The sequence below is a fragment of the Brugia malayi genome, assembly GCF_000002995.4.
Source record: "Brugia malayi strain FR3 genome assembly, contig: Bm_v4_ChrX_scaffold_001, whole genome shotgun sequence".
In the NCBI taxonomy this organism is placed as follows: Eukaryota; Metazoa; Nematoda; class Chromadorea; order Rhabditida; family Onchocercidae; genus Brugia; species Brugia malayi.
The window spans coordinates 17,864,084-17,890,419 of NW_025062479.1; the positions used below are offsets into that span (position 1 = coordinate 17,864,084).

General features: G+C 33.6%; 6 protein-coding genes across 11 annotated transcripts in view; 4 read left to right on the plus strand and 2 right to left on the minus strand.

Moving 5' to 3' along the window:
• The window catches only part of Bma-ajm-1 (Uncharacterized protein), a gene marked incomplete at both ends in the record, with an annotated part of 33,917 nt that extends 32,346 nt beyond the window's left edge, over positions 1-1,571 (minus strand). For all 4 annotated transcript variants that reach the window (XM_043075239.1, XM_043075240.1, XM_043075241.1 and 1 more), the window contains 2 exons: positions 979-1,088; positions 1,478-1,571. In XM_043075239.1, the coding sequence (XP_042931173.1) occupies positions 979-1,088; positions 1,478-1,571 (204 nt within the window). The remainder of the gene's footprint in view (positions 1-978; positions 1,089-1,477) is intronic.
• Positions 1,572-3,671: 2,100 nt separating this feature from the next.
• Bm2952 (Uncharacterized protein) lies at positions 3,672-8,205 on the plus strand (the record flags this gene model as incomplete). Its single annotated transcript, XM_001898010.1, has 11 exons — positions 3,672-3,800; positions 4,112-4,211; positions 4,560-4,641; positions 4,702-4,795; positions 4,980-5,102; positions 5,187-5,333; positions 5,620-5,757; positions 6,243-6,369; positions 6,445-6,606; positions 7,566-7,767; positions 7,923-8,205. The coding sequence occupies 11 exons, from the start codon at positions 3,672-3,674 to the stop codon at positions 8,203-8,205; spliced, it is 1,587 nt and encodes a 528-aa protein (XP_001898045.1).
• Positions 8,206-9,726: 1,521 nt separating this feature from the next.
• On the minus strand, positions 9,727-13,719 carry Bm2953 (Uncharacterized protein; the record flags this gene model as incomplete). 2 transcript variants are annotated; one of them, XM_043075244.1, is made up of 12 exons in its annotated part: positions 9,727-9,761; positions 9,900-10,053; positions 10,164-10,296; positions 10,583-10,715; positions 10,812-10,935; positions 11,341-11,566; positions 11,933-12,114; positions 12,721-12,864; positions 13,001-13,075; positions 13,176-13,300; positions 13,426-13,533; positions 13,611-13,719. In XM_043075244.1, the coding sequence occupies 12 exons, from the start codon at positions 13,717-13,719 to the stop codon at positions 9,727-9,729; spliced, it is 1,548 nt and encodes a 515-aa protein (XP_042931178.1). The 2 variants fall into 2 exon arrangements, with proteins under 2 accessions (XP_042931178.1, XP_001898046.1); XM_001898011.1 differs by lacking the exon at positions 9,727-9,761 and having other exon boundaries at positions 9,895-10,053.
• A 1,268-nt stretch (positions 13,720-14,987) lies between these two features.
• Positions 14,988-16,936, plus strand: Bma-repo-1 (Uncharacterized protein; the record flags this gene model as incomplete). The annotated part of the gene is made up of 5 exons (XM_001898012.2): positions 14,988-15,186; positions 15,548-15,702; positions 15,786-15,880; positions 15,984-16,149; positions 16,799-16,936. 5 exons carry the CDS (start codon positions 14,988-14,990, stop codon positions 16,934-16,936), a joined length of 753 nt encoding a protein of 250 aa, XP_001898047.1.
• Positions 16,937-18,106: 1,170 nt separating this feature from the next.
• On the plus strand, positions 18,107-19,789 carry Bma-lmp-1 (Uncharacterized protein; the record flags this gene model as incomplete). 2 transcript variants are annotated; one of them, XM_043075245.1, is made up of 6 exons in its annotated part: positions 18,107-18,149; positions 18,277-18,386; positions 18,526-18,611; positions 18,933-19,057; positions 19,265-19,447; positions 19,641-19,789. In XM_043075245.1, 6 exons carry the CDS (start codon positions 18,107-18,109, stop codon positions 19,787-19,789), a joined length of 696 nt encoding a protein of 231 aa, XP_042931179.1. The 2 variants fall into 2 exon arrangements, with proteins under 2 accessions (XP_042931179.1, XP_001898048.2); XM_001898013.2 differs by lacking the exon at positions 18,107-18,149 and having other exon boundaries at positions 18,348-18,386.
• A 1,418-nt stretch (positions 19,790-21,207) lies between these two features.
• On the plus strand, positions 21,208-26,286 carry Bm1855 (Uncharacterized protein; the record flags this gene model as incomplete). The annotated part of the gene is made up of 12 exons (XM_001898014.1): positions 21,208-21,411; positions 21,672-21,893; positions 22,143-22,286; positions 22,388-22,609; positions 23,248-23,474; positions 23,911-24,040; positions 24,199-24,447; positions 24,720-24,924; positions 25,079-25,347; positions 25,543-25,625; positions 25,805-25,936; positions 26,115-26,286. 12 exons carry the CDS (start codon positions 21,208-21,210, stop codon positions 26,284-26,286), a joined length of 2,259 nt encoding a protein of 752 aa, XP_001898049.1.
• Positions 26,287-26,336: the final 50 nt, after the last annotated feature.

Below are 26,336 nucleotides of genomic sequence, written 5' to 3' on the forward strand. Positions count from 1 at the left end.
TTTCGTTTAATCTTCTTTTTCTTCACTTGACCACTTTGTCTCATGATTTGAAAAAAGACTATGTGAAGTTTATTGGAATATGTTATATATGTTTCGCAAGCATTTTTTGCTTTCAATCAGCAACTTAATTGCAAATGATAGGCAACTCAAAAAAGACTGACGTAATCGGACGTGAAGTGACGAGTGACTTTGCTTTCAGTAAGGTCGAGATCGTCGAATGTTGGTAGAGTGACTCTTACTGATGAATATAAGAAATATTTGCTGTTAATTTTAACAGCAAATATTCTAAAGACAACGAAGTAAGGACAAGTCTTACTAGAGCAAGCAAGAAAATATTCTGAAATTCGCCAACCTCATTTGACATATTTTATAATTTTAAATTAATTTCGTGTAAAGAAGTTTAATTATCCATAACAATGGAAAAGCGAAATAGCAATAGGCTATAAATATTGCTTCATTTCTTCCTTATTTGATCTGTGTTGCTGTTTTTCTGATTAGTTTTTTTTTTCCAGTTTTCTATTCATTGAAATAGCAGACTTGCACTTCGAGAACACAAATTCATTTTGATAAGATCAGAAGTAGCTTCTGTAGGAAGGCTGAGAAGAACTGGCATAAATTTATGCTAAAAATTTTCTAGTGCTTATCAAAGTGCCATCAAACAAAGATTTTAGAAATTCTACTGGAAAAGTCGAAAGAAGTTTTAATGGTATAATATTTTTTGGGGGTTTTGCAATTAGTACATATTTTTTAACAGATTTTAAGTGTTTTTTCAGCAACTACCGACAACTTTACAATATTAGTGTTTTTACACAAATTTTTTAATTCCTAAAAACTAACAACACGGAGAAATAAAAAAATTTGTACTCGAAAAGAATAGAGATGTGACTGTTTTAAAAAATTTAGCTCAACAACAATATTACTAAAACTTTCCACATTTAGAGCAATTAAGATTCAATTTATAATAAAATTAGAACTAACGGTGAAAGCGGCGACAATGATATCAATGAAGTTGCTGAAAGGTTTCTGAAATGTGACTGAAGTAGATTTAGTTGTTACTGTTATTGCATGCGTTGATGATGGTAATGACCCTGAAGATTTGATGTAGAAATCAATTCTCGCAAAAAAATGCTTTTTCAATGAAATAGAAAGCTTCGATTTCAAAATTGTCATTTTAAATGTGAAATTCTAAAAAAGATTTCTATGCCAAGTTTTAGTATATTTCAAACTAGCGGAACGTGTTCCTAAAGATAGTTTCACTTGAATATAATTTGTAATAACATCAGGATCAGTGGAACTGTGTATGAATGCACGAATTACTGAATTCTAATCTTCAAATATTTCACTGATACATGGAGTCTACTTTTAAAGCCAATATTTTTATTTACTGATTTTATTTACTGAAATAACTTGCGAAATGGAGTTTGTATTCAGAATGTAAACAGAAATATCATTGTAATAAACAGAACATATTACTGACCTGAACTTGTTGTAATTGCTAGCTCCGTAGATAGCCGTTGTTGTTGATGGGTAGCGCTTCTTGTAAGCACAAGTGGTCTTTCCGATGTTGACATAGTATAGATAGATCTATCTTACTTAAGCTCAAATCAAATTATCAGAACTTTAGATTTCTTCAATATATTGTGCTGTTTACTCTCGATCGTCAAGTAATAGGAAGTTGATAAGGTTGAGAATATCAAAGATTAAGTTCAGAGCTGAAATGCTATCCATAATTTCGGTAGAAAAGACAAATGAAGATGTCTTTGATATAGAAAGAAGGAAAAAAGTAAAAGAAAGGAAAACAAAGAATAGAAATTGCTGAAGCTGAAATAACATTCACGAAAAACGGTCAGATGAGTAATAACAAGTATTGTGTTTATTCCACATAGCACCTTAGTTTTAAATAAAATTATGCATACCAATCAAATCAGATGATAGCATCCAATATCAGTGCTACTATAATCGGTATTGTCAGTATTGTTAGAAGTATACCTCAAAAATCCATTTGTCATCATTGAATATGATCCATCAGAAGTATGAACTAGAAGCAATAAAAGGTAATATCAAGGCTATCACAAAATAAATTAAATTTATATCAATTAAAATTTTCCAAACGGTAATTTAGATCTTTGCTAATTTTTTCAGTTGCTAAAATTTTTGACGAAAAGAAAAAAATTTTCGGCAGGTCACTGAGTTTAAAACAATTTCGAACGCTGGCAATTGTCAGAAATTATTGTAAGCAATACTATGATAGAGTTCGATTCAGTTCAATGGCAAATGATGCCATCGTTTTGAATTTATGATTCTTTTTGTAGATGCATGCATGCATATTCACCTGATATTTATTATATGTATGTGACACATACTATTTGTGTTTGCTGCAGGTGTGTGTGCGATATGAGACAGTATTAAACCCAGAGATGACCTTGAATCAATGAGCGCAACATTTAAACGATACGTTTTATTGTCCTAATTGTATTAGGAATTTCATCTTCATCTGTTCCAAATAAAATTTAAACTTAGGTGTATTCTTCAAAGACAGTTCAAGTGAAGTGATTAAAAATGATTTTTTATTTTTTTGACGCATTTTGCGATTAGAAGTGGAGCACGTAAGGCAATAATGACCTGTACATAGAATGATTATAGGTAAAAATGAAACTGATCGGAAATGAGATTATAATCTGGAATATGAATTTCGCTATCGCAGTGTTATACAACACTTGTAAATTAAGATTTTTTATAGAATTTGAACTTAACTGCAAAAAAAAAAAAGTGAGGACTAAAAGAACTGACAGTTCTAAGCAGCTAAGTTTTAACAACAGCACAACAATGCATTTCTCTTCTATGCACTTCGATCGCGTGGACAGTCATGTCAAACACGTATCCCTTTAGATGTCGTCATCAGTCAGTCAGTCTGTCGCGAGCCGCACTGCAACCTGCATTGCATGTAATTCACAAGCCACGTCATCGTTAGGTGTGTTCCTTGCGGTTCAGAATTTTATATTTGCGTTGAGACCATTTAAAACTATCGAAAGGTTTTGAAAATAGAGGCAGGAAGATTTCAATATATTTGGATATTTTTGATGAGTACTTTATCAGAGTGGATAAGGTTTTATGAAAGAGGATGATGAATCGAAGGGAACAGGTGAGTTTGTTACTATGTCATCATAGGGAGATAGGCCGGTTGCTGTCATATAATGTTGATAAGAAGGACGACACATTCATCACGCCGTTCTGTCGTCAACTGCAATTTGTTCAGACTGTGGAACAGTTCGCCTATGTTCATGGCAATGTCGCAGAGTGTGTCATTCTTCCGAACAATACTAACCTTCTATTTCTTCCTTTAACTTTACTTATTATAACAGGTTCCAGGAAGATATACCAGCACCTATATTTCTTCCTTACACTTATTAAATTGTTTGTTGGTTGATGGGGGAAATTCTAGACCAAGAAAGATAGAATGAGTAAGAATTGAAGCATAACAAACGGTAGACATGATTTTGGATCTAATCAACTATCTTGCTTTATTTTTTGCAAATATTGGCTTAAAAGGAAAAGCATCTCTGAAATACGACCCTGAAATCCTGATACTTTTATTATCATCGTATTACTCATCACGCTAATTGGTAAATGATAGGAAAACTATAAGCGTAATAAGTGTCGTTAGCAGGTAAATGCTTGAGTCAGGAGATTACGGCGAAAAAAGAGGAACGGACATTATTGCGATTGATATTGGAACGACAGCAATTAAGGCTTGCCTGTACGATTCACGTTGCCGACTCGTTAGCTATTCCAAAGAATCAGTAAGAGGAAGCTGTATATTCTTTTGAAGTGTAACAGTTCTTATTGAAGTACCGAAATATTTAAATTTAAAGCTTTGAAGTTTGGCTCTTTTCCCAACTCAGCGTCATGTTTAGTCCTTCGTGAAATTTTATTATTTCAGTATAAGAAATGAAATTAACTGGATCTAGTGAGAATGGCGAACTTTTCCTTTGCTTTCAGTGGTTAACTAATACAACTGATCTTTCAAGCATACTGTCAACAAAATCGTTGTTTTGACACAAGCGCTATCAGTTTCTTTAATATGATAACACATCATTAAGTTTTTTTTCAGATTAGTGTCCAGTTTAAAGGTGCCACTGAGGATGGTCTTCGCGCAGAAATTGATCCTGATATTCTTTGGAATCAGTTGGTTACATTGGTTTCTGAACTTTGTATGGATTGATTATTTATTGGGACAAATTATCAAGCGCTCAATGTTAGGCGAAATATGAAAAATGAATGAAGTTTCTTGGCATCAAAGAATAACGTTTTTTAAACTTCTTTATTAAACAATTTATATTTGTCTTATCAATTAATCTTGTATGTTTACTATTATTATCCAGATACATTACTGTGTTAATTACTTCATCATCTTATCAATTATCACTTTATTTCATCGTTAATTTTTTATTCCTATAAAACACATGCAGGATATCTATCCACAAAAGAGGATAGGGCAATATCGATAAAAACAACAATGGGGTAGTTTTTTAAACGTTATTAAAAATACTTGATTGCAGTGAATAAGACAAACCGTGATGCACGAGCAGTAGTTGGTATGGGAATTAGCTGCCAAAGGAATACATTCATTTGTTGGAATAAGTAAGTTTTATAAATAAATTTTACTTTTTTGAAGTGAGAGGTTCATTTCCACAGCTTCAGGGAAAACGGAAAACCCTGTCATCGACTAGTTACTTGGAAAGATTGTCGTGCACGGGAGGAATGTAAGAAGTGGAACAATTCGTGGTCTATAAAAGTATTTATTTCATTTTTAATATTAAGCTTTTTATTTCAAACATTCTAGACTTAGTGGAATATGTGGTAATGAATTATACAAGTGAATTTATTAAACTGCAAACATTATATAATATAGCGCTATAAATTCTACCATCCAGCAAAAATTATGATTAAACTTTTCTTGTTTTACATTTGTATTACAGGCGATAAATTTAATTGGTTATATCTTGCACAAACTAACGCGGTCTGCAAGATGTATGGCTGCTCGAATATTCTCCTTTTTAAATGCGATGGTGACTCATCGTTTTTTAGTCACTCTTGCTGAAGTTAGTAAATTTTGAGTAGTGATGTTTGTAAATTTCCATATCATTGCATAAGCGTTTAACTTGGTTATTACTATAATTCTTTAGAATGCGGAAATGCAACGACTGCTTAAGCAAGGAAAACTAGCCTTTGGTTGTCTCGATACTTGGTTAATATACAAACTTTCTGGTGGTGTCGTTTGTGTTAGTGAACCTTCTAACGCAAGTAGTACAGGATTGTTTGATCCTTACACGGTGCATTTTTTTTATTCATTTCATAAACTCTCTACTTGCTTGTTTTACTTTTCATTTTATATTATTGATTTAACTGTGTAATACAATTTTCTTTGTTGTAATTTCTGTATCACACGAAATATTTACTTCGTGTGGTTGCGAAGTATATCCTTAAAAGAACCAAAAATAGACTTGTAATAATTCACTCTTTCTTTATTATGCTGTTAAGTTGAGGGTGAGCCAACCTGCTGCAGGTAATGAAAATAATATTGATTTTATTATCAGCTGTAACAGGTTTACACTTCAGATGGAGTGGGGCTACAGCTTATTGCAATTCCTTTCCTTTCCTACATCAGTTCTTCCACGTCTTTCGTTTTCTGCTGGAGTGACGCTTGCTGTTACCGATAAGAAGTTATTTGGCGCTCCGATTATTGTAGCTGCTGCCGTAAGTAACCTTTCTTTTCATTTGTAACAACTTTGTGCTTGCTTTTTTCTTTTTTTTTTTTTTTCATTTTATGTTGTTAATTTGATCTTATAACACAATTTTCTTTACAGAAAATTTCTCTGTCACATAAAACTGCTGTTCCACATACCGCTGACATCTTCGTCGTCCTTTTTTTTAAAACATTAATATTCTGCGTATTTAGGTTCACTTTTTGCCACATAGTGTGACTTTTTCTACATATACTTTAGCGATATTCATTATTTTCTATCTTATATTTACATTAATGTTGATAAGTCGCTTGTAGTTATTCTCCATTTTGCTAGATAGAGTGATTTTGTTCAAAGGCAATTAAGATTCACTAATAAATACGTTTCCATTACTAAATAATTTTAAATCTTGTAAGTTAATAAAACTGGATTGATTGGTCACAAAAAAATATGCTGAATGATATTATAATGATGAAATAATAGTATATCTTATGCAAGGCAGGTGATCAGCAAAGTGCTCTATTTGCTTGTGGTTGTTGGATAGAAAATAATATTGTAGTTTCACTTGGTACTGGATCCTTTGTCGACGTCAATACTGGCGCATCACCTCACTCTTCTCTTAAAGGTGCTTCATTTATTTATATTCTTTTTTTCATTTTTTTCTTTTTTATTGTGTTGAATTACTTATTAGCTATTGAAGGTTTATACCCCTTGGTCGGGTGGAAATTTCCGAATTCAGTGAAATTTGTTGCGGAAGGATGCTCTCAGGATACTGCAATAATTTTGCGTTGGGCAGAATCTATCGGCTTATTTGAAGATATCACAGTTACTTCACGAATGGCTCAAAGTTGCTCGATTTCTGGTAAAAACTATATTTTTTATTTTACTTTAAAAAATGACACTGTTTAGGACTACATCTTCAGCCATCACATTTGTTGATAGCATATGCTTTGTTATGAACTAGATTGAAACTAACCGGTAGTGTTTAACATAAAACAAGATGTAGTGAAACTTGGGACTATCTGATACTTGTAGCTTAGAGTCGAATTGGATCTTTCGTATATTCAAGTGCCTTCCTTGATTGTTGTTGTAGTTGCTATAAACATTGATTAAAAGATCTGCTGTAACGATTTTATTCACTAGCAACCGCAATACATAGGTATTAATCTATAACAACAATACACTGGTAATTTTGTAGAGTATCTACGAATAAGATGAAGAGAATGAATAAATTGATGGGGACCTTAAAGGATTTAAATGAATAAATTAAATAAGAAGACTAGCCGAACTGTAACTTGCTGGTACAAGAAAACTGACGAAGACAAATCCTCATATAGTGGGCATGGACTTGCAACAGGGTATGATTTAAAGAGCTACCAGATGATCTTTACCCTTATGTAGTAGGAGATGAGTTTTAATATTGTTGATTTCTCGTAAGAATGACTATTAGATTAGAAAACCTTTACGATATTGCAAGCAAATTTGGTTTGAAACAAAGGAATAATTTTTAACATATTAAACAATGCACACATCCTTTGTTAACAGTTAAAAGTTTCTAGACAAGTAGATAATCTCAGCTACAATGGGAAGATGAGTGTTGGAATCAATTAAGACGGATTTCAATATTATGGATTAACACAATTTTATTAAATATATTTTATAAGTTATATGGAGGTTCGCGAGATTTATTTCGAGTTTCGCGACACAAGGTGCATGCTACGGATTAAACATTAGTATTATACAAATTCCCATTTCAAATCAGTAACTGTTAAAGCAGAACTAAAAAGTGTAAGGGATTAAGCGGCATTGGTTTATTTGCAGGCTTGTACTTTATTCCCGCGTTCTTTGGTATCCAGACTCCACTAAATGACGATACTGCATGCTGTGGTTTCTTGGGCATTCGTCCAGACACTACTAAAGAGCAGATGGTCCGCGCAATGCTTGAGTCTATTGCATTTCGAATCTATCAAATATGGAAAACGGTTAACGACGAAATCGGCACTTGCTCTACGGAATTTGTTAGGTATGTCTTCCCATCATCATACAAATTATTCAACTTTCATCATTTGTTTCAATTTCTTCAGTTCTGAACTTTTTATAGACCGAGATTGTCGGTTTAACTGATATATAACATAAATTTAATTTTTTATAGTTGAGTGATTGAAGGTTGTTTTGTAGATGTTGTGGTGGTGTATCGATGAATGATTTTATTTGTCAAACAATTAGTACTCTAATCAGACTTCCGTTACAAAGAATCACCAGTCCAAGTTTTGCCTCCGCATGTGGTGTTGCTATGATGGCAGGAATCACATGTGGTTTGTGGAAGAAGGATGACTTGGATGATCTGATTGATATTGAAAAGACTTTTGTTCCAGATTTTTCCATTCGCAAGAGATTACTGCACGATTTTAAAAAGTGGGAAGCAGCCATGCAGAGATGTCTCCATTTTTACGACACCTAACAGACACATGGCAACCATTATCTCATTCAGTGAATCTAAAAAAAGCTTTCGTTTAACTCTCGAGAATTGAAAATTTAAATTCGACAGTTCTAGCTGCTCAACATATTGTTTATTGATTCATATACTAGTAACTGATATTAATTTCACAAGGGAGTTTTATTACTTCACTAGTTGATCTCTATCTGGAATGTAACCAATATTTGATCAGGAAGGATATAATTTGGTATATAGGATTCCTTTACATTGTCAGATAGGAAGATTGATACCCAGTCAGCTGGTCATTTAAAAACGGTTCAAAAAGCAGTGTAAGTAAGCTAGGAAACTGACAATGTCTCTGATACTTTCGAGATCCAAGTTTACGGTTTCATAACGATAAGCCAAAACAATCCACCCTGATAATGATTACTGATGTTTTTGTTGTACTTGTTCGTGTTGTCTCACGAACAAAACTTTAAAAAAGGTGCTACTTTTCAAAATTTTAGTTTTCCTCTTCCAGACGAGATCTATGGAAGCGTCCATATTTTTAAGGGAAAAACAAGATATAATGAAGACATTCCTAAATCTTGATTATGGGCATACAAACTGAATTAACGTTTCTCTTTTATATACATTGTTATCTACTGCCGTATTCCTTTCGCGCTTAAAAATATCCTATTTAACTAGTCGAATATTTGCATTGATTTATACCGTAATGTTTCCCAAAGCATATGCTTATGTTTTTTTCATTTTATTTTAGTGTAAACGATGTAGACCCTTCAGGTGCAACAGTTTTGTTTCTGGTCCTCTATGTTACCTTACAAGTACCTGTTACCGTATCTCATGCCTAGTAAGAACTTCACATACGGTGTTCTATTGTGTTTCTGGGGAAATGCTAAATTCATCGGAAATTTTATTGAAGAGGAAGATCTAATAAGACATTAATCTCTGAAAGAGATTTGGACCTCAAAAACTGGCTTTCAAAAACAAAAACTGGCTTTCGCACGTATGTCACGCACTTGATGAGGCCTACTGCTTCACTTTTCGCATAACTATAATTGGTGTTCATCCAGTACGAACATTTCCAAAGCCAGTTCTTTGAACGGTTTGGTACTAGGCCTCCAGCCTTAACCTCCAAAACATAAAGAAGTATCCAAATTTTACATTTTTCTTTGGATGGAAATATTGCATTCGATGATTTATTAAGCAAAACTCATATATACATGCATAGCAATATGAGATGGTAAAAATTAGGCTAGTATTTCATTATCAGTCCAGAAGTATTGAAAATGTTCACTGTCAAGTTTACAAGTGATATCAACCCTTTCACGTTTACCAAGAAAACTGTAGCGATGCCAAATAACCATAATTTCGCTGTAAGCATATTTCTAGGGGCACACCAAAGATTCATTTCTGATGACTAGAATGCAAGACGGTTTTTTTACATAGATGTTATGCAAGCTTATGTGTAGGAGGAATTACATGTCCAAGTAGATTAGATGAGGTTTGAACATGAGCGTTAGCAAAGTGTGGCAAGCGAGTACTCTAATTCCACCAAAGAGAGATGTGTTGCCCAAATTCTACAACAGGACAGTTTACCTAAGGCTTGCGTTGTGAAAAAAAAAAAAAAAAATTGCTGAAATAATCCATATATACCCAACTTTGTGAAGAAGCAAATAAATTACTCCAAGAGAAAAAAAGAAAAAGAAAGGTTTAACCAAAGTGAAATTGGAATGAAAATGGGCCACTATTTTCACCAAACGAAAATCCGCTCTGGAAAGGATGATGGAAATCTCCTTGTTGCTGTTGCTCTGGATCCAGCGGATCTTCTCCTCTGTCAAATTGTGCTCTTTTTTCTGGATCAGTGAGTACCTGCAAATTGGTCCTTTGAAGTGCCGTCATAACATCTGAGACAGTAAGGTTTAAGTCAGTATTTGAGGATATCACTTTAGTATAAAAGGTCAGAAAAGAAAAAGAAGAACCTCTTTCGCAGCTGCAATGTCAATAAAATTCTTCTCCGCTATTTTTTTCTGCTTTTCGTCACTGAAATTATCTGGATGCCATTTTCGTGCTTTCTTCCGATACGCTTTGATAATGTCCATTTTATTGGCATTTCTAAATAAATTTCTTGAAAATTCGACTAAATCTGAGCGAACTTGCGTTCATCCAAAATGATCTTGAAATTCCTGGACTTTAGGTATTGTCTTGAGTTCTTTCAGCAGTGCAAGTCATAATCACTAGGAACAAATAAAATTGTTATCAAATCAAACATTCTGGAAGTTCAGCTTCTCAACAGGATTGAAAGTGAAAATATTTTTAAGTCAAAATTCATCCCTAAAAAAGATGGAAAAAAGTTATTATCTAGTAAACTTAACTTTTGTAAGCATGAAAAATGCCTTACTTTCTGATGCCAAGGATTTTGTAGTAATCTCTCCTTCCAACCTGTTTTTTTAGTTTCTGCGCTCTATGAAGGCCTTCTCTAGCTCGTCGCGATTCTTCATGCCCACTTAGTGCTTTCTGATAATCTTCAATTGCTGAAAAATAGTCTACTCATTTTACACGAGTTTTCAAATTTAAGCACTTGCCTCAAAATACAAACATAAATAACTTTGTATATTTTTTGCACACACCTTCATCATACTTTTCAAACATTAAAAATGCTTCTGCTCTATCGCAAAGTACATCGACATCATTTGGATCACCAACTTTGAGCACTTCTGAACAAGCCGCTATCGACTCAGCAAAATGCCCAGCCTAAACACGAGTTCCTGAAAAACTTGTCAACTAGGAGCCAATCGCACAGCGAAAGGCTTCCTCGAGTGAAAAACCTACATTTTCGTTGAAATAGAAGTCTTACAACTAACTATCGATCACTAGCCCCCAACTACAATTCCCTATATTGCATTTCACCTATGTATAGTAACTCTAAATATCAATGTGAAAGTTAAGGTAGCAAAAGAAGCAATGAGCAAGAAACAAAAAGAAAAAAAGAACGATTCCAAATTACCACTTGAGTTGCCGCTATTATATAGAGTTACTTGCCTGCTCAATCATTAAAGTTGTGTGCTGGGAGAGATAATTCTTTTCTACTTTCATGGTCTTTCGAAACCAGTTTACTGATCGAAAATCTAATCAGTTAAGAGTATCGAAGCAACTTACATTTAGATTACATTTGCACGTTTGCCTATAAACATCTAGTTGGATATTTTCCACTTTTTTCTCAGTTTTCAAAATTTGCGTCGCTTTGTCTAAACAATCCATCCATCGTTCTTCTCGCACTAGCTGATTAAGTGACTCACGCATTTTTGCAAGTTTCTTTGCTTTTTTATAAAAAGGAAAACACAGCTCGTCATCTGGATTCAATTTCAAACATTCCCGTACTTGGCTGAAACAGTCTTCCTGATTATATGCTACCTTTCTCCTAAGTTGGTATCTTTTAATCAAAAATACTATTTTGCTTCTAATATGGAACTTCCGCGGTATGGATACTATATCAAACTATTCTCTTTTTCTGCAATAACAACTGTAGTTACAAAAAAATTACCATCTTAAAATTAAAATGGTGATAACTTTACTGAAACAAAATAAAAATTTAGACAATACAATGTAATGTATCACAGCTCCTCACCGTTCAAAATAGTATATACTTTTTTTCAAAGTCCAATTCAAAGTAGTGTATGCTAAGTAAAATATCTGAAATTCGTATAGCTTAAAGACTTGAAAAATGCAAATATATTGAAAGAAGCATTACTTTAACGATTCTTCAACATCGCCCGTTAAATAATAAAGCTGTGAGATTTTGTAGAATGTCTCCGTGCTGTCCGGCAATAACTTCGTAACAGTTCTATAATCTGCAATTGCCTTTTGCACATCTCCGAGTTTTTCTCGACATTTTGCACGATTTTTGTATAAATCCGCATACCACTGACAAACCTGATTTTTTTCTTCGGATTATCTCATGATTTCACAATACACAAAATAGCAGTAATCATCAGATCAAGCACGAAATATTTTGTTGTTTTCTAGATCTTCGAATACTATTCTATCTTCCGCTGCATCAATTAATTCAGGTAACATAAATCTGTTCTGTACATGTTGTTGAAAGTCTATTTCTCTACAATAAAAATTAACCAAATAGCAAATGACATAGAGCTGAAAAGACCTTAACTTGCTCTAATTTCTGTATTTCAGGTTAAATATGAACCAATCACTTAAAAAAAATAAATTTCATGAGAACCGGTGTTGCCAGTTTTAATATAGTCTCGGCCTTACAGAACAAATCACGTCAATAAAATGTTGCATTTATATTACTTGAAAAAAATTCTAGAAATATTATAGATTGGGCGGCACAAGGTTTTCTCGACTTATAATTTCTGGATCTCATCTAGAATGTTTACATCATACATCTTCATACTGCCGTAAAATGTAAATATTCAAACAAACAAACTTGAAAGGTAAAAGTGGTTTAAAAGCATAATTATCAAATCAGAATCTGAACAACCTCAAAACTTTTACAGCCAAATAAAGACGAAGAATTACTTTTATGGCACTACTATAAAGTGGCTCTGCGGAAGCGAGGTCACCGACATCAAAATAATCATCAGCTTCCTCAATGATTTGCCTTACTTCTTCAACTGATGACAACTTTTTCGACACATCTGCATTTGAAGGATCTGCTTTTGCCTATAAATATATTTAAGATATAAGACATATCCTGTTGGAACCTGGCTGATGGCAAACAGTTACTGAAGTTACAAATTTTTGAATAAGAATGCGTTTCAAATCACAAAACCAGCACAAACGAAAGCTAAAATCCTACAGCAGCCTCGAAATCGGCCTTTGCCTGATGTATATCGCCTTGCTTCAACAGTACATTTCCTCTTTCGATGCGAGCCTTTAATAAAAGTTTGCTTAATAAAACTATATTCATTAACTGAAAGTTTATCTGATTTAAAAATTAGACATATTTTTCGATCTAAAGAAAAAATACTTACAGCGATAAAATCTGGTTTCAGTCTAATCACTGAATCCAAATCGGGTAGCGCTGCTTTAGATTTACCAATAGCGAGGTATACTGTTGCACGACTATATAGAGTCTGATAATTTTTAGGATCTGAATCTGTAATGTATTGACGACATAAGATCTTTTTCTTTCAAAACACATTTGCGTAAAGTAGTTGAAATCAGAGTTCGATGGTAAAAAAGGGTGGTAGTAATACCAAAACAAAAATAGTAAGAACAAACCGATGGCAGCATGATAGTGACTTAAAGCATCGGCAAACTGACCCTTAGAAAGGAACTCTCTTCCCATTTCCATATGTTTACTAGCTTCCATTCGGCTACAATCTACTGCTGAAAAATATATTCTTGGCCTCAAATTCCAAAAATATTTAAAATTTTATTACGAATTGACTTTAACACTGTATTACCTCGAAATACAAGTACCATGAAGATCCATATCAGATCAGCTTGCCAATACACAAAGTCCCAGCTACTCACTACCCCGGTATATCTGTTTTCTGTCCAGTACAACGGCATTATAATCTGTATAGATACAAAAGTTAGAACACAGAATTCGAATTCAACAACAAATATTGAGATTTGAATAACGAGAAATAATTTAGAATATCATATGTTGTTTTACAAGGAAATCAAAGTTTTTATGCTACTGCATATCAGCACTTCTATTCCAAAATTTCAGGAATGCTATAATAGATTTGATTAGGAAATTAGTACGATTTCTTCATTTCTGACAACGATAGACTAGAGAATAATTTAGATAATTTCTCATTACTTGTTGCTAGACAACCACCAATAAGCAAAATACAAAGTTAAACAATTCTTGAAATAGAATTTTCAAAAGAAGACATGAAAAACGTCTCAGTAAACTTAGGAACATTGGTGCAGAAAAAAAGCCAAGAAATTCAGGCTAGAATCGACATAAATCTTCAAGAAAAATATGTCTCGACTATTCTACTAGCACACCCTAACCCAGTGAAGCACCATTCGTCAGAAAATTCATTTTAAAAATGTTAGGTACATATCAATTAAGCAACGTCACTTCATTCAATACCGTATGCAATACATCTTTGCAAGACAAATTGTTATTAGTTTTTTTTCCTGGGATGAAAGGATCGATTAACGGACAGTGCTATTCCTTCTGAGTGCTTTTCTTTCGAGGAACGAATTAGCTATGTAGTTATCGAATTTGAAAGAAAATAAACCAAAGGCCAAAGACTTGAGTAATTCTTCGAATTGATGTTGTCGTTGGCATTATGCCAGGTTTGAGACTGATAACGTGTACTCTCTTTACCCACTAGTTCGTTACTGTTTTCATGTTTCTGTTGAGGGTGTTTGTACCATGGGAAGGAGACCTCGTATACAATGTAGTAGGAACTAAGTATCTGGAATGACGTTCAGGTATCTGCCGGCACGCTTCTCGCAAATCCTTTACTTTTAAGAACGACGAATAATCCTTAGTTTCATCTGGTAAGGCACTATGCCACGTAATCGTAATACATGCACAAAACATTGTTCAGAAAGTTATGTTCAGTAGGACAACTAGAATGATGCTCGTTACTGAGTCATCTTTAGTTACTGTACTTCCTATCACTTGCTTTTATTACAATATTAGTTTACACAAGTCGCTGACAACTTACATCCATATCACTATCGACTTCGAAAAACAGTGAAAACTCGGAATGTTCATTAGTTTAATGAGAAGTTCCTTATCTAAATTTAACTGTGTTATACTTCGAGTAATAGAGTATGCTTAATCCATGTTACATGTTGTTTTGTTTTAGGTCATGGATTTTCAGAACCGTGCAGGTGGGAAAACTGGAGGTGGTGGAGTAGCATCGTGGTCCGACGCAAATGTTGATCGACGCGAAAGGTTACGCCAGTTGGCGTTGGAGACAATCGATCTGCAAAAGGATCCGTATTTTATGAAAAATCATCTGGGTGGCTATGAATGCAAACTTTGCTTAACACTGCACAACAATGAGGGTAAGATATAACTATGGACTTTACGTGAAATATATAATTCTGCAGACGCATAAATAAAACTAGTCAAATCATTGATTATCAGAAATAGTTCATTTTCTTCAGACCTCCTACTTTAATTGATATGTTCAGTTAAGTATAAAATGATTCCATTACTATTTTAACATCCTTGCTTTTGTGGACATCTTAACTTTCAAACAAATCTGTGAATCTCTTCTTTCGACCTTGCATAAGATATTTTCAGGAATTTTAATTAAATTTTGCGATACAATCTATATTCGTAATAGTTTGAGTTTTTTGCTTTTCGATAGTAGCTTTAATTGAGGCACGGATCTTGATTGCGGATTAATATTCAGAATTTTAGGCTCATACTTAGCGCATACACAGGGCAAAAAACATCAGTCGAATTTGGCACGACGTGCTGCAAAAGAAGCAACTGATCAGCCTTACATGCCTTTACCACAACAGGTTAAAGTAGAACCAAAGAAATTTGTTAAAATTGGCAGACCTGGTTACAAGGTATATTATTTGCGCCACTTTTTGATATAATGCTTTTGTAACAGAATTGAAGTCAATTCAAGTTTACAATTTCCATTTTCTAGGTAACAAAAGAACGAGATCCAGCAACGGGTCAGCAAGCTTTGCTATTTCAAATTGATTATCCCGAAATTGCTGAAAGTGTCACCCCTAGACATAGGTATTTTTATACACTCTCCATGAATAAATGGTTATTCCTATATAATGCTGATTAATGCATAGTTATTTCCAATGCATGACAAATTTATTTTTTAAACATGTAGGTTTATGTCAGCTTACGAACAAAAAGTGCAACCACCTGATAAACGTTGGCAGTACATTCTTTTTGCTGCTGAACCATACGAAACGATTGCTTTCAAGATACCATCGAGAGAGGTAGATAAGACGGAAGATAAGTTTTGGACTTTGTGGAATAAAGATACCAAACAAGTAAGTTATTGAATTTCTGGTAACTGTTTCATACAGAGGAGTTATTCAAATGTGGTCGGTAATTCAATTACCATTAGCTATCGAAATCCTCTAAATTCTGCAGGTTTTATTAAAGTGCTCGTGTATTTGTACAGAACATAATTATTTTTCAGTAATCTATTCTTTCTTTTAAGTATTGTGAACATATGAGTGATCTTGAAAAGAACATTTAATGTCTTCTTTCACTACAGAAAGAAATGGGTCAGGCAGATGTGAAACCGAAGTGGAGTCACGGCCTTACGTTGTCTGATTATATGAACTGAACAATTACAATCATAACTGGATTGGAATAATTCCATTAATTCCAAACTACTAGAATTTGTTGTGAGCAGTAGAGTCAGGGCATCACGTTGATTGATTATATGAGTTCAATTTATGTTATTGAATTGAGCAGGGCTCAGAGAAAAAATGTTTGTGGTCAACACTTTTTCCCTACTCTTCACTGGAAAGACTTTAGCAGATCGAAATGTTCTATACTTATATACAAAATAATGAAAAGAAGTGACAAAAGGTATATATATAACAGTGATGCGTAACAAGATATATGTGTGATGTTTTGCGTATTCATTTAAGCTGATATTGCGTTTTCATTGTCTAACGTTTTTTTCAGTTTTTCATGCAGTTCGCATTTCGGTTCGATCGAATATCTCAGCACGACGAACCTCCACCACCTCCTCCCTCTGCAGCTGCCGCAATGATACGACCAACACCAGTACCACCACCTATGTTTCTACCTCCACCTTTTTAAGTCTAGATCCTGCATGTTTTATTAAAGCGCTTGTTTGTTTGTACAGAACAGAATTATTTTCTAGTGTTCTATTCATTCTTAGGGATTGAGAACATATGAGTGGTCTTGAAGAAAACATTTAATGTTTCCTTTCACTACAGAAAGGAATGGATCAGGCAGATGTGAAACCGAAATTGAAACGCTTGTTGCTATGCATTCGAATAACTGGAATAATTCCGACTTTTTGAAAACTTGTATTAATCATGCAGTTTAACAGAAATGCAGATTTCTTTGTTCGGAATAAAAGTTACTATGAATGATATTGGACTTGTGATGTAGATCAGTTCTTTTCACTTCTGTATTATATCATGTTAAAATCGTTTGTGAAAAGATAGGTCGATATTTGAATGCATAATGCCACATGTTTAATAAAGGTCAGGTTGAAATGTGCCATTTAGAAAGTGGGAGAGAAATAATATTTAAGCATGGTGTTCCCATAACATAAGTGTCTTTGTCGTGGTCTTTATTAGATCTATTTCTTTAGTCTGATCTTTTTTCATCTATTGGTAGGTGACGGCTGTTTCTAATTTTAGGAGGCATCTCTGGAGAACCCAGTAATAATCACTGAGACGACGTAAGAAGGGGCCACATTGTCGTATTACGAATCTGATTGATTTCGGCAATTGGTCATTAATACTGATGTTGTCATTATCACTAGGTTGTAGGAGTTAGATGTGAGGAACGGTCAATAGGAAAAAATGTTCAGTCGTATCCATTCTCTTTTCTCTAATTGGGATGTGGTTGAATTATTTAATTACACTGAAAAGTTAGGTTCCTAACAGCAAGTTATGGTTTGTTCTAGTAAGTTGTTAATGTTAAATTTTGGCTTTTGGGGGTTTTTATATCTTTACACTTCTCCAGAGATGCCTCCTACACTTTACACTTTGTTATCTCTTACTATTCCAGGATGTGCACAGTAAGATCCAAAAAGCTACATCTTTAATTGTTTGCACTATTTAGAAATACGTGCCGGTTTATTTCTTTGTCGTCCATCCGTCTATATCCCAATTTCCTTGTTGCTTTAGATTCGTTTCAAGATGTTTGTGTAGAATTTTGTTATCACATGCAATTAGATAGGAGACGTAAAACTGTCATTTCTTTACTTACTGTTTCAGCTGTTAAAATTTTGGTATGACAGTGGGCATGGCATCAATGTTTTTGTTGGTGTTCTTCGGTATGAATTCATTTTTTTCTAATTTTTATTTCCATCCGGATTCATATCTAAATGAAATTAATATAGTATCACCTTCTTGTATTCATAGAAATATTTAAATCTTTTGAAATATTTTTTTCATTTGCAGTAGTTTATGGTCCAATCGTTGCATGTGATCATTACTTTGTCAAAGACACGGACAATACATCATGCATCATTATGGATTCAAACATTACTGGTGTTCTTCATTATACAAAGGTTTGATTAGTTTTCTTGTGTTTAACTTAAAGCTCAAGTAAAATGTACTTTTTTTTCGAGATCTCTGTTTACTTTAACTCTGATTGTTTTTGACTGAAATTAACTTCACATGCATTCATATATTTATATGATTTTGAAGTCTGACAATAGCACGGAGCAATTTAAATTCAACATCAGTGGGCGCGGAGATGGTTCGTGCAAAGGAACACAGCACATTTACATAAGGTTTCTCTTGCATATATTGCGCTGCTATAATAGCATTATGTTAATCATTTCAAAAGCAGAATTTATTAATGTTTAGAAGATAACATAAGCAAGCATTATTTTCCCTATTTCATTCGATCATCGAATTAACATGTCCTTGAATCCTCATTTTAACATACGAAAATCTATTTTATCGTTCCATAATTGTCAGTTATTTAACAATTCGATTGTTTAATTTTTTTTTTACTTATTTTTTTCAGAATAACAAGAATGTGATTCTGTAGAGATGTTAGTATTAAAAAAAAAAAAAAAAAAAAAAAAAAAAAAAAAAACGTTTTGCAGTTTTAACAGTCCTGTTGGTTTGAAGAACTCAACTTTAGCAATTCATTTCAAACAAAAAGATGATTCATTCTTAATCAGTAATTTTACATTGGCAGTGTATTTCGAACAAAAATTGAATTCTACAGGTATAAATGTTCTTGCTGAACAAAAAGTTCGGATAACTGTACATTTAGGAAATATTTAGAAAATTGGAGAGAAGGGAAATCTTTTCGAGAAATTGTTCACATTTGTAGTTTGATGCATCGCATTATGTAGAAGTGCGAATAAAGTGAATTACAAGCATTTAGTGGTAATCGATTTAAGAGCTTATTTTATATGCAGCATATTTATAGAATCACTTCATATGTATCTGATGGATAAACATGCAGAGCTCGACGTGAGTGCCAGCAGTAACGGAGCATACAAGTGTTCAGAAACAATTCTTAGCTTCGAAGGAGGTTCTGCAGTAACTCTTCATAATGTACGGCTCACTGCATACGCTCATTTCAATACTACTGAGTTTCCAGAAAACCAAGGTATGTTAAAAGAAGAACAAATTTTTGGTTTCGCTTTTCAAACATCTGACTTTCATACAAACTAATTTTATATTGATTTATTTGTTTTTCTATCGTTTTCCTCCCAGATTTTTCCAACTATCTTTGAGAGGTAAGAGTCAGAGAAGAATAGATAAAGTGATCGAGTAATTTTCTAATTAAGTAGCTGTTACAGAATACAATATTTGCCAGCTGGATGTTCGTACTTCCGATTTAGTGCCTATAGTTGTTGGAGTATGTCTTGCCGCATTGGTGATCATTGTTTTAATTGCATATTTGGTTGGCCGAGCTCGAGCGAAACGTCAGGGTTATGCATCAGTGTGAATTCCAAATCTTTCACCTTCATTCATGTATGTTATTTGTGATGATTTCTATTTTGTTAAATTTTTATTTAAACATTAGCCTTCAGTTTATTTGTACAGGACTTAACATTCCAAACTCTGGAATCCTATTTGCAAATTTTTCTATTAAGTGTACTCTTTTTCCTGGCTATAAGATGCTATTCTTTCGTTTTTCTTTCTTGCGATGTTGGAAAATATGTTCATTTTTTTTTTTTTTCTTCTTTGCAATGTTGGAAAATATATTTCAGTTTTAATTTTAACGCGTCAATTTTGGGAAGTTGTCATCTTTTAAATGTTTTACTGTTGCCTTAATGATGAAGAATTGGATTTTTAATTACATCCAAATTATATTTGTAGAGCCATATATTCTGGCACATCTTTGCAAACTGAATGTGTGGTCATGCAAAAGATTCTTATTTCACCATATAATATTTTATACTGTTCTGATACAAAAATAAGCTAAAATGAAATGAAATGATGATCTTATCACGGAGTATAACTTTATTTTCTGGATTTTTATGAAGGTAACATTAGATGGTGAAGAAACCAAGACACGCTTATAGAGCATGATCCCTGGACTGCTAACAGTGGGAAGGATGAAAAGTCAATGACGGAAAGATGATTTCTTCATATATTGTATCGTCAGATGTACCTTTTGCTTCACGTGCACTGGTATTGGATATATGTGGATATTAGATATTCCCTTCATCTGTTGTAACAGCAGAGTTCGATCACTGCTACCGTATACTTTTTGAAATTTGGCACAGTATCGTGTGCGAATCACAGATTGTTCAAAATCTTAAAAAAAAAATTTTTGCATTTATTAAAATCTTTTATAAGTTCACTATACCATGAGTATTGCAAGTAGCTTACCGAACTTTTACCTTTCCTGATTATCGGTGCAGTACTTTCGACTTGTGCACTCTGCACCTTTGAAAAATTTATTGAACAAGGAATGGATTATAATTGATTTATTTTCTATAGCACTTCATCATTTGGTATGCAATTGTTTTCAGTTAAATGTCCGGTTCTGGCATTCTAGAACTGATCTTAATTGCCATTTTTTGGTGTTGAACATCATATGAGCTATAGTTTTTAAATTTCAAACAGTCTTCAACAACATCGAGTGTAATCATCAGCAAGGAGGTGCGCTTTGATATTTGAAGCTTATTTATATCGTTGTTAGGAGCTCAGCTGTTGTTTTCATCAAAAAAAAAGGAAAAACATGCTAAAATGAAAAAATCTAAACAGAGTTCAGAGAATCTGTAATTACTCGTTATCTTCGTATATTTTAGATATTTTTCTGTATCACTGTCAGGATTTCCGTGATAACTTGTTCTGTAGGTTTTTAAGGTTTTGTGATAAGTCATAATCTAATCAATCTACTCTCAATTTTTTAGGATGTTGCCATGCAGAGTGCGATCATTCAAAGCGTTTTTAAGGAAATGTCAGTTTTATTTTTCACTGCATACAGTCAGGGTATTAGGAACCACGCAGATTGATGCACATGTAGGTGTTGGTGAGCGAGATGTGATCCGTTTTGAAACTGGGCATATAGCCCGATTAGCTGATGGCGCTGTTGTTGTTTCGCAAGGCGAGACTTCTGTAAGTTGATTGTAAAATGAAGTGATGCGTCGCCCAATGATGCGTCTTTTGAGATATTTAGCAGCTCTGGAATTGTCAATTTTTAAATACTACTTTTGTCATAATTTGTGAATTATAGTTGCTCATTAGATATATTTCACCGTCTATAGCATTTGGAATTGTTATCAAACGGATTAGACATTTATCCTTTATCTTGTCCTCATTGCAAATTGTGATGTCAAGTATAACTGGGATAAAATGAATTTACAAGGATCGCTCAGGTACTGGCTACCGTGGTCGGAAGACATAGCTCAGCTAGTGATACGGCAGATTTTATGCCCCTGACTGTCGATTTTCAACAGAGCGCATCTGCTGTTGGTCGTATTCCTATGAATTATTTGCGAAGAGAGTTGCAACGAAATGATGCTGACATTCTGGCATCCAGAATGATTGATCGATCAATCAGGCCATTGTTTCCGAAAGACTATTCGGGTGAAACTCAGGTTGGAAATTTTTTCTATCTTCTAAACTTCTATTTAACCTTTTGTCTTCTTAGATAAGCACTTATGGCACTATTATATTCATGATGACTAAACGATGCATTCTTTGTTGTGCTGGAATTAATATGTATATATCTTAGCATTTTGGAAAATTCAATTTAATTTTCTAATTCCTGCTACTATTATTTTTTTAGAATTGCACATGTGAAAAATATATCAGTTCATGAAAGAATAAATTTTTACGTATTTCAGATAATATGTAAACCTCTTGCGGTAGACGATGATGGAGATCCAGTAATGTTAGGGCTTAATGCAGCCTCGGCAGCTCTAACTCTATCGGATATACCGTGGGAAGGACCACTTGGAGCTGTCAGAGTAGCTCTTATTAATAATGAGGTATCTAAGAGTTCCTTCCGCTGAAACCATTTTTCAGTATATTTTACAGTTATTCTAGAATTGTAGTGATTTTGATTAAGAAATCATTCAAACAATTCCAGGTTGTCGTCAATCCAAGTCGGAAAAACATGAAAAGTTCTTCAGTGGATCTAGTTATTGCTGGTTGTGACAATGGGAAACGAATACTGATGATCGATATGGATGGTTGTGAAATTGAGATGGAAAATTTTTCCGAGTGTATTAGAATTGGTCTTCAAGCTATTTCTCACTTAATTCAAGCCATTAATAAAGTGAAGGATTCGTGCGGTCGTCCAAAACGGCAGGTAACCCATTTTGTTAAAGATGTCTTTGCATAACAACTGATTTTCTTCATCTTTCGTCGTGTTAGCTAATTTAATTTGCTGATTGAAGTATACTAACTTTTATCTTACTATCCATCATAACTTTGATGATGATCCTGCTCCTATATATTGGAGTCAGTGAACTGAAAATAAATCTTGCATATTCACATTATATCTGTCATCCATCGTCTCTTATCCTTTTTTGCTTTTTCTTTAATATTCATTTCCTTAATATAAGCTTGCATTCATTTTTATTACTTCTAGAATGTTCAGTACTCGACTAGTTAAACACTTGGACTATTCATGGTCTTCGTTAAGGATCACACTTATTAATATAATTTTGTTATCGCTCCCACAGATTTGTGAGAACTACGTTGTAGTCATTGAGTGCTATTATACAAATGAATGCTAACTAATAATAGCATGCAAGTTTATTAGATGACTATTAAATACAGTGAACAATGATAATAAATGCAAGCTTAGGTACCAAATAACATGTCGATGTTCTTCAATAAGTATGTAAAGGAGATTATCAAAATGAAGCTTACCATAACCAGGTATGAGACATTTGTTTTCCTTCTTCATATCTCGTTTCAGTAGCTTGAAGACTTTTGTTTTAGAATGGTAATGAAGAAATTGATATTGATTTGATAGCGTTAACAGAAGAAATGCATGTCTTATGTGGCGACCAATTATATCAGATTTTAACGAATGCTAAACATGATAAGCTATCACGAGATCAGGCTGTTTCTGAACTTGGTGATCGTCTTCTTGAAAAATTCAAAGAAAGGAGTTCTCCGCATAAGCTTCGTCATACTTTCAGAAATCTTCTCAAAAGATCATTGAGGTACCTATTTCAATTTTATCAAAAAAATGAACTTGTGTTTATTTTATTTATATTTTGGGTTGATTTGTAATTCTGTGAAAGCATTTTTATTTTTATTTATTTATATTGTGAATCGGCTTATAATTGTATAAACTTGAACAATGTCAGTTCATTTTGTTTAAGCTGTAGCTAAGGAAGCGCGTTTGCTTTGGAAAATTATAATCCGCAATGTTGAACAAAAATTAGATCAAAGAAACTTTAAATCACTACCAAACATCACTGATAAGGATTTTTATTTGAAAAAAATGTTTTCATTTTATGCTAAAATTTCTTAAGAGAAGTATTAAGAAATGTAGGATTTTGACGTAGGGAAAATCCTGAGAAAGCGTAATATACTTCAAAGTATTCTTCTTGTTAAAAAAATTTTTACATGCATCGTTCTAAAATAATTCTGTAGGGAAGCGTTGTTCAAAAGTGAAAAGCGATGCGATGGACGGAAATTCAATGAACTTCGTCCGGTTAATATTAGAATGGATGTTCATAAAAATTTGCATGGATCAGCATTGTTTCAGCGCGGTCAGACCCAGGTTTATTTTCTGTTTGTAAATGTTGGTTTGAAATCAGACGTGAAAGAAGACCAGGAGTGCTGGATGTAGAAGTTATCTATAGTCTTTCAGCATATTCAAATGCTATATCAAGTATATTTTTATGATGTTAATACGATTAGTATATGTATAAATTTTAGGTGTTTAGTACAGTGACGTTTGATGCTCCATCGGCCGCATTTCAGCCAGATGCACTGTCACAACTACTTGGTGCCCAACAAAAAAAAATGTTCATGTTGCATTATCAGTTCCCGTCATTTGCCACTACTGCTATTTCTTCTTCTGCACGAACCTCACGCAGAGAGCTAGGACATGGTGCTCTCGCTGAGAAAGCTCTAAAGAGGCTTATTCCAGATGACTTTCCCTACTGCTTGAGGCTTGCCTGTGATGTTCGTGCGGGATTTTTTTCTTGGAATTTTTGAAATGCGATTTAAGCGTTTATACCTGGAAATTTAATAATAGTCTTTTTTTTTTTTTTTTTTTTTAAATAGGTTTCCATTTCTTGATTGGATAATATTAACGGATGTTATTAAATGAAATGCTAGAAAGTAGTGTTGATGTTCAGTGAGTTCTCACCCAGAGTTGATCATTAACTTCGGTTAGTAGTTATTTTTATTTATGCTGCGTTTATGATACAAGTAGAATAATAATTACATTTCAGGTCCTAGAATCAAATGGTTCATCTTCGATGGCATCAGTTTGTGCTGGTTGTTTGGCTCTTCTTGATGCAGGAGTACAAATAAAGGCACCGGCTGCCGGTATAGCAATGGGTTTGATTATTAATGAAGAACGAAATGATTATCGTATCCTGACAGACATTAATGGTTTGGAAGATTTTGCTGGAGATATGGATTTCAAAATAGCGGGTAGATTTTCACTCTTTGTGTACTTTCCTTCTTATGTAGAACTAATTTTTTGATTCACTAAATAAGAAATGGGAATATCTTTAGAAGTTTGGTTGTCGTCAAATGAGTTTAAACATTAATCTAAAATTTATTGCCACATTTTCTTTGTTTTAAGGAACAGTGCGCGGTTATACGGCGATGCAGTTAGATTTGAAAGTGCCAGGCATAACGCCAAAATTAGTTACGGAGTCTTTAAAACAGGCGAGGAATGGATTAGAACACCTTCTGCAGCTAATGAAAAAGGCGCAACCTGTATCCCGCGACCAATTTAAAACTACGGTCCCGGTTCATGAGACAATACCTGTTGAAATCTACAAACGCCACATCATATTTCGTAGTGGAGGCTATAATGCTAAGCTAATCGAATCAGAAACCGGTGCTAAGGTTACTCTGTTTTACGACAGCTAGGACTACTTTCCTACTATATTTTCATTTCAATATGATCAAAAGAAATAAATATTTTATATAATCAAAAATAATAAATATTTTATATTCTCTTAATTAAAGCAAAATTAATTCTACTGTAATCCATTAGTTTGATATAACCGTCGGAACATCATTAATTTAAAATGTTTGTAGATAAGCATAGAGGATGATACAAACATATCTATCTTTGCTCCTAACAAAGTGAAGCTAGAAGAAGCGAAAGTGATGCTAAACAAGTAAGTTGGGACTAAAATCTAAATTTATGTTTGCAACTTTCTTGATATATACTAAAGCTGTTAGCCAGATTTATTTGATCAGTCTGTTCATATTGGATCATGGCGTGCTGGTAATGCTTCACAAGGGTATGAAACCGATCTTACTGAAATTTGTATATACTTTTTTTTTTTTTTTTTAGAATGTTCGAGAACGAAAACGAAATAGACCTAGTGTTCGGTGCAATGTACAAGGCGGAAATCACAGATTTATTGGATCATGGCGTGCTGGTAACACTTCACAAGGGTATGAAACCGATCTTACTGAAAAACAGGTTTGTTAATGAACGAAGTTATTTTGAAATTATCTTCCGAATCCTTACAAAGGTATATTTTAATCTTTCGGCACCTTGCTTTTTTTTTGTATTTCCTTATAATTGAGAAATGTGATTCCTGAAGGCAGGTCAAGTCTTTAAGGATATCAAATTTGATTGAAATTTTGCTTTCTTACAGCAATTTGGATGTGAGGAACGTAGCTCATGCCAAGGTGCTTGGTTTCAAGGTTGGTCAGAAAATAATTATCCAGTATTTGGGACGAGATCCATACACTGGGTACCATAGGATATCAAGAAAAACGTTGCAGTCTGCATCGTTACCTGTTCAGAATGTACATCACAACACTTAGTTGTCTATTCGTGAAAGATTTTGGACTTAGAAATTGCCTGAGGATGCAAT